This window comes from Apium graveolens, chromosome 1 (assembly GCF_009905375.1).
Source record: "Apium graveolens cultivar Ventura chromosome 1, ASM990537v1, whole genome shotgun sequence".
Classification (NCBI taxonomy): Eukaryota; Viridiplantae; Streptophyta; class Magnoliopsida; order Apiales; family Apiaceae; genus Apium; species Apium graveolens.
The window spans coordinates 8020578-8036578 of NC_133647.1; the positions used below are offsets into that span (position 1 = coordinate 8020578).

At 30.3% G+C, this 16001-nt stretch overlaps 1 protein-coding gene across 3 annotated transcripts; it reads right to left on the bottom strand.

Annotated features, from left to right (window-relative positions):
- Positions 1-11327: 11327 nt before the first annotated feature.
- LOC141660422 (F-box protein At1g10780-like) lies at positions 11328-15648 on the bottom strand. Of its 3 annotated transcripts, XM_074467417.1 has the most exons (6): positions 15481-15648; positions 13138-13910; positions 12737-13017; positions 12441-12637; positions 11946-12006; positions 11328-11648 (listed from the first exon to the last, which is right to left on the bottom strand). In XM_074467417.1, the coding sequence occupies exons 2-5, from the start codon at positions 13877-13879 to the stop codon at positions 11988-11990; spliced, it is 1239 nt and encodes a 412-aa protein (XP_074323518.1). In that variant the 5' UTR covers positions 13880-13910; positions 15481-15648; the 3' UTR covers positions 11328-11648; positions 11946-11987. The 3 variants fall into 3 exon arrangements, with proteins under 3 accessions (XP_074323518.1, XP_074323514.1, XP_074323510.1); XM_074467413.1 differs by having other exon boundaries at positions 11328-12006; XM_074467409.1 differs by lacking the exons at positions 11328-11648; positions 11946-12006 and having other exon boundaries at positions 12238-12637.
- Between the last annotated feature and the right edge of the window lie 353 nt (positions 15649-16001).

The following is a 16001-nucleotide window of genomic DNA, read 5'->3' on the forward strand; positions in this document are numbered from 1 at the left end:
TACTCTGATCAATCTCAGCCCAAAACAACCACAAACCACCATACACCACTTGATTTTCCGGCGAAGAACCACCATCATAGATCTTAATTCCGGCGAGAAACCTCAATCTTTGTTGTTACCAGATTCCTCCGTCAACAGTGATTTCTATTACTAGCAACCTTTGACTCTCCATTTTCCTTGTAACATCCCTTCTACTAGCCTATATAAGGCTTGCTTGTATTTTGTATATAAGATAGAATTACAAGATGATCTCTTTCATTATTATGTAGCTTTCTCTTAATCTCTCTTATATATATTTTATAACACGTTCACTGCACGATAGTGTAAATAGGTGTTGGAAATCCAAGAAGAAGAAGGATTCTACGAAACTTTTATTATTTCAGTTTGTCCATCACGTAAGTACACTATTTTTAGTTTATTTTTATTTGCTTGCAATAAGATGATCTTTATGTACTTATTATGTGCCTGATTCTTATCTCATTCATTATCCATCGAAATTTATTGAGCTTATACTCATTGTAAAGGTTTTTTTATTATCTACAATCTTTCTTCTTTGTGTTTTTCCAAAATCTACTTAAAAGTATGTCAAAATCTTTGTGTAATCTGATTGTATGATTCCGGATGATATGCAGTAACTTCTAAACTTTATAGTAAATTGAATACTTATTCAAATATTATGAGACATACCATGCTGGAATTCTCTTTTCGATATCCACATTTTATCTTTACATTCCATTACAATATACTGTGATTTCGATCTCTTAAATATCAAAATACTATCATAATTGGGAGCTGATTCTTATTCTACAGTCCACAAATATATTTTTTTGAATTCGTTACTTGTTCGTTTTCAATGAGCTTTACCATTCCGGAAAGGTCCCGGAATTTTCTACATTTTTCGTGTTTTATACTTTTTCTGATAAAATCATCTTCATAGAGTAAATTGGTATTCTTTGAAACTAATCAGATTTGACTTTATCATAATTAGCCATTTTGTACGATATTTAATTTGGGATATTGGATCAATATGTTTCATTCTTGCTGAAAATGGGTGCAACGTGCTAGACGCTACATATACAGTAGATTGCATTCAATGTAACAGTAGATTGAGTTCAATGTACCATCATCATGTTATATTGTCATACGGTTTTAAATATTAATGCATATGTGTTTTATTTACGTATTTTAAATATTGACCGAATGTGCTTATTATAATTGATTAATTATATTATAGTAATATAAGAAATGTTGAATCTTACAAATCTTGAGTTCAACGCACTTGATGTCACCGGAAAGAATTACTTGACATAGATATTGGATGCGAAAATCCACCTTAGCGCTATGGGTCTTGGTGACACAATTAAAAAAAAGGGAACAAAACTTTTGAGCAACAACCCTTTTTGGAAAAATCTGAAAGAAAGATATAATCACCAGAAAACTATTATACTTCTTATGGCTCGCTATGATTGGTTACACTTGCGCTTGCAAGATTTTAAAAGTGTAAGCGAATATAACTCTGCAATGTTTAAGATTACTTCTCAGCTGAGATTATGTGGTGAAAATATGAATGATAAAGATATGTTGAAAAAAAAAACTTACTCCACATTCCACGACAATAATATGCTACTACATCAACAGTATCGTGAAAAAGAGTTTCAGAAATATTCCGAGCTTATATCAGTCTTGCTTCTTGGTGAGCAAAAATAATGAACTATTGATGAAAAAACATCAAGCTCGTCCAACTGGTTCAACACCATTCCCTGAAGTGAATGTTGTAACCAGTAATGATCTTGGACCAAGTAAGCAATTTGGACATGGATGAGGGCGTGCTCGTAGATTTGGGCGTGCTCGTAGATATGCTCATGGTAGATCATCAAAGGTATGCATTATTTTTACTCAACCTGTGTGATTTTTTTTATGATAACATGAAAGGGAACCAACTTGAGATACATCAGAGATTCATGGGCATGAATATAAATTCATAGCCATGAATTTTTTCTGATTTTTTTTTAAAATAGTTCTCTTCCCACGATTCATTGGCATGAATTGACACTCATGGCCATGTCATTTAAGTGGTTGGTTTATGCTTGCTATGTAATGTTTATATTTGCTATGAAATTTTCGAGATGGTCAAAACTTTATATATTATGGTTTGAAAGAGAAGCCTTATGCGCACACACTATATCACTTGTATATTAGAGTTTATTACATATTGTGCATGCTTCAAATAAGTGATATTTCGAAAATTTTTATATGATATCTTGGTAAATGATAAAATCACTATGTACCCCTGTGATTTAATCTTAGCATTTGTGAAAGTGATTTTTATCTCACTTAAGTTAAATGATGTTGGTATTATCGACAACTTGACGTTGTTTTAATAGATTGACTGATATGATTGCAACCAGAAGTTGCATCTAATAACAACCAGAAGTTGTCCCTATATAATAAAATTATTTTATTTTTCTTATCACTCGTTTTGATATGTTTAAACACTTATTTACATTCCAATAGAATGATATATTATATAATATTCAAATTATGATTTTATCCTAAATGATATAATCTCCCTAGAGGATGGATCTATATAAAGAATAGTGTGATATTTGGATATAATAGAATTTAGTTGAATAAATATATATTAAATAGTATCCTGCAGATACAGTGTTATGAAATTGGTTTGTTACAATCATAAGTTGATATTGTGACTAATTGTGATTTATTAAATTTGAATTATTGATAGAAATATTATGTATTGTAACAAACCACACCATTCCATTCCTTAGAGTATAAAATCAAAGGATATCGATCATGCCTGTAGCAATAGTCATGATATTACAAACACTTTTGACCGTATTTTTACTATGTGTATAAGAAATATTTCTCTTAAATGAGATAAAGATGACTAATATCAATACCTAATATCTAATATGAGTCATTCAAGGGGGGGTATTATATAGAATGTCTCATTATATATTTTTCTAAATATAAGGCTCCTGAAAAGCATGTATAAGAGTCTGGAAGAGCATGTACATTTTATCATATTATTCTTAAATACATATTACCCAAAAGGGTATGTATATTATTGATGTAATCGTACTCTCCCAGAAAAATGAAGAATATTTTTTTATAAAATTACTGAAATTGATTTTTGAAGTAAACCAGCAGTTTACTAATAACTTTATAGCTGGACATTACCAGCCAAGCCATCAATTTAATAAAAATGCAAACAATAATTGAAATTTATATGAACTTTTATTGAAGAGCCTGTAGATTCTTCTCAGTGATAAATATGTTATTTGCTTGTAAGGCATAATTAAAAATTGTTGAGTATTTTGTATTGATTCGCATCATATAAACAAGTTTTCATATTTCCTCACCGTCATAAACAAATTATTTGGTCATCATAGATTTTCCACCACGATAGTAAGATCGATTCCACCATTGGATATATATTGGAATCATCAGTGTATTTCTTAATGACTTGATTGAAATCAGGGGGAGAAAATAAATAGTTGGTGAATATTTTTATAAGAATGAATTATCGCTGCCTCATCTTGATCCTAAAAAAAGGATGTTAATATGAACCAGAAGTTCATAAGATAATTCATTTATATATTTGATGACCAGAAATAGTGACTGTGTCACATACACCGACTACATATGCTCCAATAATATTAATAGAATGAAAACCTCAAGATAATAATATGTCTAAAGAACACCTGAAGCGTGATAGGCAAGTTGGTTCCATGTCTTATACAAGAAAAAAAGTGAAAAGGAACAATAATCGATGATGGCTAGATTGAGAAATCAATAACTTTTGAAGTATCTCAGGAAGAGATTATAGACATGACAAATTAGAGAGAATAAAAGATCTCGATATATTATGTCTTGTCGAGAATAAAATGGAACCATCAATCGAATCGACGTCGATAATATTTATAGAACTTGAGGTTATTGGTAATAATGAGGATCATGAAGCAAAATCTGTTAGAAAATATTGACAAAATTGGTCAAAGAATAAATGATATAATTGAGTCAATTATATAGAAAGTTTATTTGGACTGATAGTCCTTCCACACCTGAAGTTGTGCAAATAGTGTGCACTACAAATCATTTTTCTCTTAAAATAGAGAAATTTTCTTTTTGAAACTGCAGTTCCCACACCTAAAGGTGTTAAGTCAGTGGAATATAGATGGTTATTTGTGTGAAACAAAATGAAATTTCAAAATTTATGAATGTAAAGCTTAGATAATCGTAGATGACCTTATATAGGTTACAATATCTTGTGGTGGATACGATTATTTGATTGTTAAATAATCTCACCATATGTGAGTGATTTAATTTAAGTTCTATATATGACCCACTTGACAATGATTATCCCGGAAGGATATTAACTGCCGGAAGCAGTCCAACCAATTCTTGAGAACGTACCCTCCTCAAATGAAAAAGGGGATTTAGACCAGCAGTCCGACATAAAACTATTTCACAAAACACATGTTATAAATGTATACCGAATTATAAGGACAACTCTTAAAGTCTCTGGCCAGAGCAGATGGAAACTAGAATGTGTTTCTAGTTGACATTGAATTGAGTTGCATCTCATAATAAAAATACTCCATGTTATATTATGTGATAAAGTGTTTCTTGGTGTATATATTAAGAAGAAATCTCTTGGATGAATGATATATTATAATATATGGATCCCAGAAGGATTATAAATACACGATAGTACACTAACTTTTGTGAACACTTGAAAGAAATTCTCGGTCCCGAAGTACCGTATCTAAGTAAACTAAAACATGTTTTATTATACATGTTTTGACATAATTATAAATTTATTATTTAAAACAAGACTCCGCTTTCGGTTAGTGTTCATTGTTGAGGGATCGTTCGCTCTAAGGGCGTGTTAATCTTGAAGTTACAATAATTTTATTCAATCTCCACTAACCTATTCTATAAAGTTATAAGCTAATTTTGCAGGTGGAAAGAAATAGGAAATCAAAAATTGAATAAATTATAGTGGAGATTTTCTTTTGCTATGAATTTAATTGTTGCAGGCAATTTTTAACGAGGCAGCATCACATGAAAGGAATGATGATTAAAAGAATCCAACAGATTTCTTCACGAAGGCATTTCCCACCACTTCATTCGAGAAATTAGTACACATGATCGGGATGTGCAAATTTCGGGATCTATATTGATATTCATAGTCATGTCAAAATGAGGGGGAGATATAATACGCTCTTTATTACAAATCCAACACATGTACTATTTTTCCTTCACTAGGATTTTTTCCACAGGGTTTTTTCTAGTAAAATTTTAACGAGGCATGGTGTTCTCGTGAGTAATTTGGGGGGGGGGGGTGTTATGTAATAAATAGATGACTTTTAGCCTTTCATATGGTGATCTTTATTATTAGCAACCTTTTACTCTCCATTTTCCTTGTAACATCACTTCTACTAGCTTATATAAATCTTGCTTGTACTTTGTTTATAATATAGAATTACAAGATGATCTCTTTCATTATTATGTAGCTCTCTCTCAATCTCTCTTGTATATATTATTTATAACATTAATATATATTTAGATCTATATATTTACATGTCTTTCTCGTGATCTCACGAAAATTATTTTTAGGATAGTTTTAGAATCTTTATTCTTATATATACGGGGATATAATTGTTGTTATATTAGCGATAAGCCTGCAAAATATGTTTACTTTTTCTGATAAAGAAATGTTTCGTTTGTTATAGTGGCATGTTTAAATTATAGCATGTTTCGTAAATTTCATGGCATCTTTCAATATTCAATTATATATTCCAAAAACTTTTATTTATGTAACATACAATAATTAGTGTTATATAAAAAAATTTATGATAGTAATGAATTTAATCAATACTAAAAAAATAAGTTTTGGACATGTGTTTATACTATATTTGAGTCACTTTTTTTTATCCCTCTATAATTAATTATATTTCAAAAATTTAAAAATAGAGTTACAAATTTTAGCATCAAATATTTTTAAAGCCGGACTATGCACGACTAATTCTCCTGATTTGAGCTAAAAATCATACTAAGCAAAGTTGCAAACATACTATTTAGACACATACCCCAAGCAGTGTATTTCATAATATTAATCTTTAATGTAGTTTCATATAAGAACCAAAAAATAAGTACGTATAATATTAATCTATTATATTATTAATACTATTATATTAAAAACGAAATATTAAAAGTTTGGCTGTTGGTTGTTGGTCGTTCTATTTTTAAAATAGGACACTTAATATTATATTTAAAACAAAACACCTAAAATTACTCGTCTTTCAATTCTATTATATTTAAAATATGATACTTATATTATGACACTTAATATTATATTTAAAACATGACACCTAAAATTAATCGCCTACATTCTATTATATTTAAAATTATACACTTATATTATATATTTCTAACTATACTATTATATTAAAGACGAAACATTGAAAGTTTGGTTGTCGGTCGTTGTTGACCGTTAGATTTATTCTTAAAAATTAGTATTATTTAAGACGTATAAGGTTCGAATCCTACCGGCAACATATTAAAATTATAAAAAAAAAATTAGTATTTTTTAAGAGTTATAATCAAAATTAGAATTTATAATATATATGATAAAAACAACCATGCATCGCACAGTTTATATACTAGTATACTATTATAAGCAGATTACCCTTTATTTGGTAGTTGTAGAACACCCTCTATTTGGTAGTTGTTGGTCGGTTGTTCGGTAAAGTTGTTGTTTGGTACGGTAAATAATAATCGTTAGATCTAAAGACAGATAGATAAGAATCGTTGAATGTAACAATAAAATAATATTATATTAATATTTAAATTGTTCTCATATGTTCATATGTACAGGGTTCAAATTCCGTCAACATCGTATTATATTTATACTTTTATATTCTTTATTTTTAACAATTTCTACAGGCTCAAGATTCAAATCCCCTAACAACATATTATATATTATGTTATTTTTTCCAGTCAAGTTTCAAATTATCATAAAATATATATTATTATAACTTATTATGTTCTTCAATTTATTTTTCACCTATTAAAAATCTATATTAATATATTAATAATTTTAAGATAAAATATATTATTAAAAATTATTCGAGTGTTAAAAGCAATTCATGCGATGCACGGGTTATATGTTAGTATAATTTATATACGAGCCTGCTTTGTTATATGAGAGTTAGAAGACTCGTATACAAACGCCAAAAAAAGGAAGTACAACCCAATTAAGTGGTTCAATGAAATTTGATCAATCAACGATGTTGCCTTTAAATATTTAGAATTTTTTATATTGTATATAAATCATGTCAAATAAGTCTTTATATTATTTACAAAGATTACTCGTATATTTAGTAATTTAGAGTACCTAATATCATGTAGTTCTCGGATTGATATTCAGACATATATTAAGTCTATTATTTTTAATATATATTTAAAACAGAATATAATAGATAAGGGTAAGGGTAATTAGGTAAATTTAACGTGTACCAAAAAATAGGTATCGTACCAAAACTTTTAATATTTCGTCTTTTATTTAATAGTAATAGATATAATAATACGAGTAGTAAATATTATTATTAAATATTATATATATAATGTTTATATTATGTACATTCTTAATAACGCGTGCTATGCACAGTTTTTAATTTTTTTTTTTTAAATTTGTTTTATAAAATTTTAATTACTAATATATTGTTAATTTAGATGTTATAATATTATTGTAACAAATATGTAAATATTGAAAAATATACTGATGTTTAATTAAATTATAACTATATATATATAGTAGAATATCAAATTATAGTTTATCTACGTTATATCATTATATCATTTTATGATTGATTAAATTTTTAATCATTTTTTATCTAGAATTGTATTATGAAATTATATCGTAATTGGTGTTTAAATGTAGAAGAATGTAATCACTTTGTATTTATGACTGTATTAAGAATATACTTATTTTAATAAAATATAATTTTAATCATTTATTTTTAATTATATCAGATCAACGGTTAAAATTATTTTTGTGATATAGGTCCAAAATTTTGGATAGAGCAAGTAAACTTTTCCCGAGATAGTGATTAATTCGTATGTAGTATATTCGGCACCTACTTACGTCCTTTCCTAATTTTAAAATAATATACAAAAATGGTAAATTAATATTTTCTAATAAATAGTTAGATCTATATTTTGCATGTTTTTCTTATAATCTCACAGAAATTATCCTCAGGTTAATTTTAGAATCTATATTCCCTTATATACAAGGATATAATTGTTGTGATATTAGCGATAAGCCTGCAAAATAATGTTATTTTGTTCTATTTGTAATTGTGCGTATGTGCTATTTAGAATTTTCGATACTTATTCCATTCGTTTTATATTTTATAACAAAACGATACAAAATATGTTTAGTTTTTCTAATAAAAAAAATGTTTCGACTGTTATAATGGCATGTTTAAATAATAGCATGTTTCGTAAATTTCATGGCACCTTTCAAGTATATATTCCAAGGACTTATATTTATATTACATACAATAATTAGTGGGGTTAGGTTATATGAAATCCACTATTTCATTGGAGTCCTTGGAGTCCTTATATGTTATGCAAATAAAATATAGCTTAAATTATTGCAAAACGTATTATTTTTCGAATGATATTCTACAAATATCACAATTTTATTGAAAATCTTGCAGGTTGCATAGATTTTACAAGTAGAATGTTGCAAAATATATTATTCTACAAAACATACTTAGTTTGCAGAACATAAATGTTAATGTTGCAGAACATACATATTGTACTTGTAAATATACGAAATTTGCATGATTTTATTGAAGTAATGATATTTATGAAACATGTTTTGTAAGATAACACGTTTTAGAAGATATTTTATTTGCAGAATATAGATGGACCCCAATAACTCCGATGACTCCAATTAAAATGTGGACTCCATAGAATATAATAATTTATGATAGTAATGAATTTAATCATTACTAAAAAAATAAGATTGGACATGTGTTTATACTATATTTCAGTCATTATTTTTTTTACCACTCTGTAATTAATTATATTTCATAAATTTAAAAATAGAGTTACAAATTTTAGCATCAAATTTTTTAAAGCCGCGCTGTGCACGACTAATTCTTCTGAGTTGAGCTAAAAATCATACTAAGCAAAGTTGCAAACATACTATTTAGACACGTACCCCAAGTAGTGCTTTGCATATTTGAGAAATTTTGAGGTTTTTTTTTTACTAATTAAACTTATATGTTTTATTACTGAACATATGTTTTAAGAAATTTCGGGAATGAGCAAATTTCGAAGATGAGCGTGAATGGAACTCAAAATTACAGTTGAATAAAGTGGTTATGAGTTTATCCTCTGTAGTTCATCCCGATAATTTCTTAGAACGAATATTTATTATAATGATATAAGTCATATTCGTCAATTAACGCCTAATCGAGCAATTGAACACGCATCCGGTTATATCGTGCGATGTCTCTTGCTTATGCTTTCAAGCAAGAGCAAACAACTTACCACGCATTTTTACATGTCAGCCAATAAACTTCAACTTGTAAATAGTTATTACAAATTTACAATTGATGTCATTTTTCATAATGTTCATTCTCTACAAGTTGCTTCGTTGATAATGTTACCCCCATTTCTCATGATGGATATATGCATGATGTCATGTTCAAACGACAATCAAAATATATTGAGATCAAATTTCTTGTACTTAAATGCAAATCACCTAATAATCAATTATACCTAGGTTCGAATTCTCGTATTCTACATGTTAAGGATTAAAAATAACATATTTAGGACGAACGAGAATCGAATTCAAAATCTGAAAGGATAATATATAATCTCTTAACAATAACATTTTTAGTAGGTCGGAACAAATGAATCATATCTAAAATATCTTACCAAAACCACGATTATAGAAATCGTTCAAAATCGGTAAAAAACATTTGTCTGATAAATCATTCGATTTTTAAAAAATTGTTCGATAAATCGCAAATACATATCTCAACCAAATAGGTTCAATTTCCGAAATCTATAACCATGACCAAAACATATATTTAATTTTTCTTTAAAAAAAAACTTTAAGCTGTTCACTAAATGTTTACCTTTGGTGTCGTTTTCGTAAAGATTCTAGTGAAGAAATGAATGTAACTTGATTACCTTATATAGGAGAACATCATAAACATGGTAATGGCCGACCATACCAAAACTTGGTTATGGTGTTTGCCTCCACCATACATTTGTACGTTGTAGACTACTTCTAGTTTGTGAGACCAAATTCTACATTTCATTTCTATTTATTCATTTTATTTCTATAGTTGTCTAGTGATCACTTATGAATTCACAGTACAATACTATATATCAGTGATTGTGGGCAGAAACATATATGGAAAGGATGACTCTCTAAAACTACAAGTTTTAATAACCCAACGGATCCCTTCGCCAAAGATACCTGTGCGGAAACGCGGGGTGAGTAGTGCGGGAATACATAAATTTGGTAATAAGGGAATTCTGATGTTGGGGGATAACTGATAAGCCACATATGTGATATTTAAACTTTTTTCGATGTTAAGAATGATAAAATCCATCAACAAGACTAAAATTTTTATGCAAATAGAATCAAATGCATGATAAAAACAAGAATTTAAACAAGAATCCATATCCAACTCACTTTCAGCTACCACAAGATTCTGAAGAAGTTTGACATCAGACCTACGAGCTGGAATCTCCTCGCCTTCAGCAGCCTTTTAAGCACTCGTTCTGCAAAAGTTGGCATTATTAATGAATGAATACTATGGAGAAATGTGTACCTGCAGTACTCCTGCACCATCAACCATTAGCTTGTTACAATGTTATTTCAAACAATCCTCACCCTTCCCTTTTTCAGTATACTTGATACTTTGCTTTACAATAGATAAAGCGATATCAAATACTGTAAGAATAGATAAATACTATTTACTTCGCTTTACAATAGATAAATACTTGTCAAACAGAAGATTGGGAATCTAAGTTTGTAGGCATCGAAACGAATTTCGCAGGACACACCGCAATACCATTCCCGAGAGGCCAAACCTCGGGAGGGTCACCTTAAAAAGTGGAAATATCAAATAACTGAGATTGTCACAACACCTTGCAACAATATCGCCTCCTACACCATATAAGTTTTTAGCTTCTTCTGTAGAAAGAAAAAACACAACCTAAAAATTTTAACAAAATACTTTCCAAAAACCGACAATAATACAGCCCACAAATCAAACAACGCAAGCAAAAAGTTCAAATAAAATAACTACTTACAAATTTAATTTTGGTGGAATAGAATCTCAGGCATTTTTGAACTAAATTCTAACCAAAAAAATAAAATGTGGATTTAAGATAACATAAAGAAACTCAAGTGATAACAAAAAACATAAAGAAACTGATAATGAAGCCAATGTGCATCTAAGCACCCAAATATATCTAAATTCCAGCCACATCTCTCAAAGCGGGACCAGTACCTAAATTGATGTTCCATAATCCAGGCACAATTGTAAGCTTTAGCTATGGTTTTCAGCTATTGAAACCTCCTTTAACACCTGGTGTTTACAATAAACATTTCTGCTTGTGAAATGCACATTGTCGAGCGATAAAGAAAAACTTCTACCATATTTGATGTATTTGATCAAAAGCTGCTTCAAGACCATAAGATGTTAGTTATTATAGTTACGTAGCTACATTAAACCAACCCCCGCCTAAAATGTATTTCTTTGTTCAGTCAATGTCCTGTCCAGTTCCACCAAATTTCAAACAGAAATCATAACAATTATGATTCAGTTCTCATTGAAACCACTCCATGTTTGCTACAATTACTATAAAATTTCTGGAAGATTTACCTTTTAACAAGAGTTGCCAACCGCCAAACGTATATTGAACATTCAATATGCCCGTCCTCCGCTGCAAGTTTTGCAGAGTTAGCAGGAGTGCGTTGCAGAGTTAGCAGGAGTGGAAGGGTTGGACACTATAGAGTTACACATAGCAAGGGAAATGAAGACTTTTCATACCGAATAAAATGTTTCCCCAAAACTGCTTGTTGCAGTAATACATAGATAATAGATAATAGATATTACATTTGTAAGTTTACAAATGTTATATCATCTTTAAGAACCAACAAGAAAACAAAGCAAATAAAAAAAAGTTTGTATTATATTGAATAACCTCCTGATTATGGTAATAATGGAGTGCAAACGTGCAGTTGGAAACTGTGACAGTTAACAAATTAAAGAAATAGGAAACAAAGCAATGATTCTGATATGCAAATCATGACATCTAAAAAGGTTCTAAACTTTTTTTATCCTATAGCAACAATCGTGCGGTTCATGTGTCTGAACCTGCAAATCTCTTGAAAAAAGTCGTCTGCACTGCTGAGGTTGGTCTTCATATGAAGAATTTTAATGGTCAACTTTTTTAGATTCTTTCCATATTTGGCAAAAGCCTCAAGAGTGCTCATTTTCTGTTCAGGGCTAAGCGGAGATCTGATGGTGATCACCACCTCCTCCAAGCGAGGAAATACAAACTGCGAATCAATCTGGAAATAAACAAACACATGGTTTTTTATACCAAAACATTTCCACAAATAATAATTATTATTAAATATAGCAAACACAAGCATCAGTTGTAATCTTACATGTCGTAGGCTGTTCTTATGGCTAAGAGCAGCAAACATTGCACCATGAATGTCAAGTTTCTCCAACTTCGCATGATTATTGAAGAACTCAACAAAGTTGATCTCTGGAAAGGGAAGAAGTTCCACAGAATCACCGGTGAATTCCACCTTCATGAAAAGATATTTTACTTCACTCGCCAGTTGAAGAATTTTGCTTACAGCATCCCAGTGCCATTGCACCCCTCTGATGGATAAGGACTCGATGGCTGAAAGTTTTCCAAAATCAACCTTATAAACTCTCCCTGTAGGCACCAAAATGTGAACTTCTTAAAATTCTGCCGTAACCAAGCTTAACCATCAAGCAGATATAATAAGTAGAAAGATAAAGAAAATGACTGATTGTAGGGAAGTCTAATGTTTACCAGCCATGTTAGCAATAGCGAGAGTCCTCAAACATTTGGTCTCGGGAACCCGAAGACAGTTACAACCTTGTACCTCAAGGGATTCAAGCTTGGGAGAGGTAAGAGAAAGTGAACAATTACCATAGCCATAAAAATCAAGATTGCATTGCTGCAGCTGTGGAAGCTCGATTGAGACAGAACCCAATCCGCTGCAACCAAGTAAAGAAAGGTTTGTCAAGTTAGGACATGCCTTTAGTGCATCTGCCAATGCAGGGTCCTCCAATGCTGTGCCGACAATTTCAAGACTCCTCAGCTTCAGAAAAGAATCCCAATTTGGGGAACGTACCATTAAAACACCCCATAGACTCAGTGTTTCCAAATTCGGTGCAGCCCTCAAACAATCCAACTTGGAGGGGGATTCAGTACAGGCTTGGGGGTTAATGAGAGTGTCCATCCGAAGATCAAGATTCCTTATGACTGATCCTTGTACCGATAGCCATAAAGCAAGGCCAACACTTGTGAAAGGACAATAAACAACAAGTGTCTCTAGGCGGCAAATTGACGACACCATCTGCATTATAATGTCATCAGGTGTGTGTCCTGCTTTAAGGTCATCAAAAATGTTTCGAGGAAAGTATAGGCTCTTTACATACGGCATCAAGCCCTTCCATCTCTTCGAGACACAGTTACCATATGCCACATCCTTGGCATTGTCCATGTTTGATATAATGTATTGGACAAGAGCATCAGGAAGGTTATCCATGGTCTCGGAAAGATATCAAACAGTTTATCGCCTGTTTAGGAAAATCAATTGTCAGTATACGGGACAGTTAAATACATCAAAATTCATCCACTCAAAAACCAACCAGTTTATAATATCACATTACTGACTACAAACAAGTGAATTTAATCATTAACTATATAAGCAATTACATTTCACTATAGTTGTTATTGATGAATGCCAAACATTTTCAATTTTAATATTCATCCTCCAATGTCCAAATAAGATGATGCCAAACTTATCTTGCAATTCATAAAAGGAACATATAAAAAAGTGAAAAAATAATATAGGAAAAACATCTAACCACACTCTTATGCAGCCTTACACATATACAAACCTATACAAAAGCAAGTAATGATGTGAAAAAACGCAGCCTTGATGCTTAATTTTGTACGTTTAAAGTTCTTTTTGGTAGGGACTGACAGAATTGAAAATCACAATTCGGAAATATATATAAATTAATTACACATGTATAATTAAAGGGTGAAGTGTGATTGGTTCTTTATTTATATCAATATATTATATGCAAAAAGAAAGAAGTTTATGTACTGGTGCAAAAAGAAGGGTCTGCAAATTTTCCTAATAGTCATCAAAACTTACAACCAGTTACCAGCTTTAAAAGATAATACAAAAATTAGGTCTGATAATGGCACAAAAAAATTTCATAATCCGCAAAGATCTCTCTCACAACTACATGCAAGACACAGCCAAATTAATATAAAATAAACATTGTAATAAGGGCACAAAACTTTTGTCATCTGCAAAGAATCGGCTTAATTAATTTAATATCAACCTTTAACTTATTTCAAAAGAGTTTTATTTGCACGTCGTCGTCGTTCTCTCCCGCAGTAGGATAGTAACAATCATTAATTAATTTTAACTTCACCAGAGAATAAAGATTTTAGGGAAATCTGCAGTTTTATTAAATTTATAAAATTACCAAGTTTGTTGCTAATAATATAGATTCAGAATTTCAGTGTGGTTCCAAATTCAATCAAATAAGCAACAATTCCGCAGTTTCAAAATGATTTCACAGATTTAGGTTTTAATAGTCAGCTCGGGGACAGGAAACTTAAAAATTTTCCGCCAATCAACCAAAAAAAGAAATAACGATATGAATATACGATCCTCACTCCTTATGTTGGAGAAATGATCCAAACACCATCACTTTACTTGTTTGTACTAGATACATTCAAACTTGTCTTGCGTGGAACCCAAACTTTCTCCTCCCAAACTGAGACTCGAAAACAAATCAACAAAAAAATTACCAAAAATACAAATGACACATTACCTCTCACATCACTATCAACAACATTAGTCTTTCTTAAAACAAAAAAAAACTTCAATCTGGCTAATTACTTAACTCAATTCACTAACTATTTCCAACAACGCAGATTACAAAAGCAGCTAAACAACACAAAAACACACATGCAACAACAAAAAGATACAATCTTTACAAGTCCAGAATCAAAAAAACACAAAAATGAAACAAAAAAAGATGAATTAAATTGAATTTATGCAAGAAATGAAAAACCCACAAGCTGTAAATTGTAAAAGAGCTTAAAAATGTGTAGTATACTTACAGAGAGAGATAGAGAAGAAGCTTCAGTTGTGTTTGGTGTGCAATTGAGAGATGCGGCTGGGTGTGAAGATATGATAGTATTTATATGTTGCATAGTGTGTGTGTGTGTGTTTGTGTGTGTGTCTTTTTTAGATGTTGAGAGAGATGCGAGGTTTTTAAATTTGGAAAGTGAAGGAAAGTGGGGAGAATTGTGTTTTGGAAGATTGGGGAGTGTTTTTGGATCGAATGGGAAATAATAATAAAATCAGTTTTTATTTATTTATGGTAATTTAGTTAATTTGTAATTTTCTAATTTTTTGTTTTCAAGTAAAGTGAATTTTTTATTATGTTATGACAATAACATCAAAAAAGGAGAGTGTGAAAAGTCATTTGGATGATATTACATTATTAAAAAAACTTTCTTGATTAATTTAGCGGTTATTAAATTTGTTCACCGTTTAAAAATATAAAAAATATACGATAGGATTCGGGTTCGGTAATAATTTTCAAAATTTTAAAAACTTAATGAAAATCTAGCTTGAT

Bases quoted from the DNA above. Each gene is read 5' to 3' on its own strand.
- LOC141660422 (XM_074467409.1), bottom strand. From the start codon at position 13,879: ATGGATAACCTTCCTGATGCTCTTGTCCAATACATTATATCAAACATG. The intron at 13,018-13,137 runs GTAAACATTAGA...TGGTGCCTACAG, and splicing joins CGCTATTGCTAACATGGCTG to GGAGAGTTTATAAGGTTGAT. The intron at 12,638-12,736 runs GTAAGATTACAA...GTTTATTTCCAG, and splicing joins ATAAGAACAGCCTACGACAT to ATTGATTCGCAGTTTGTATT.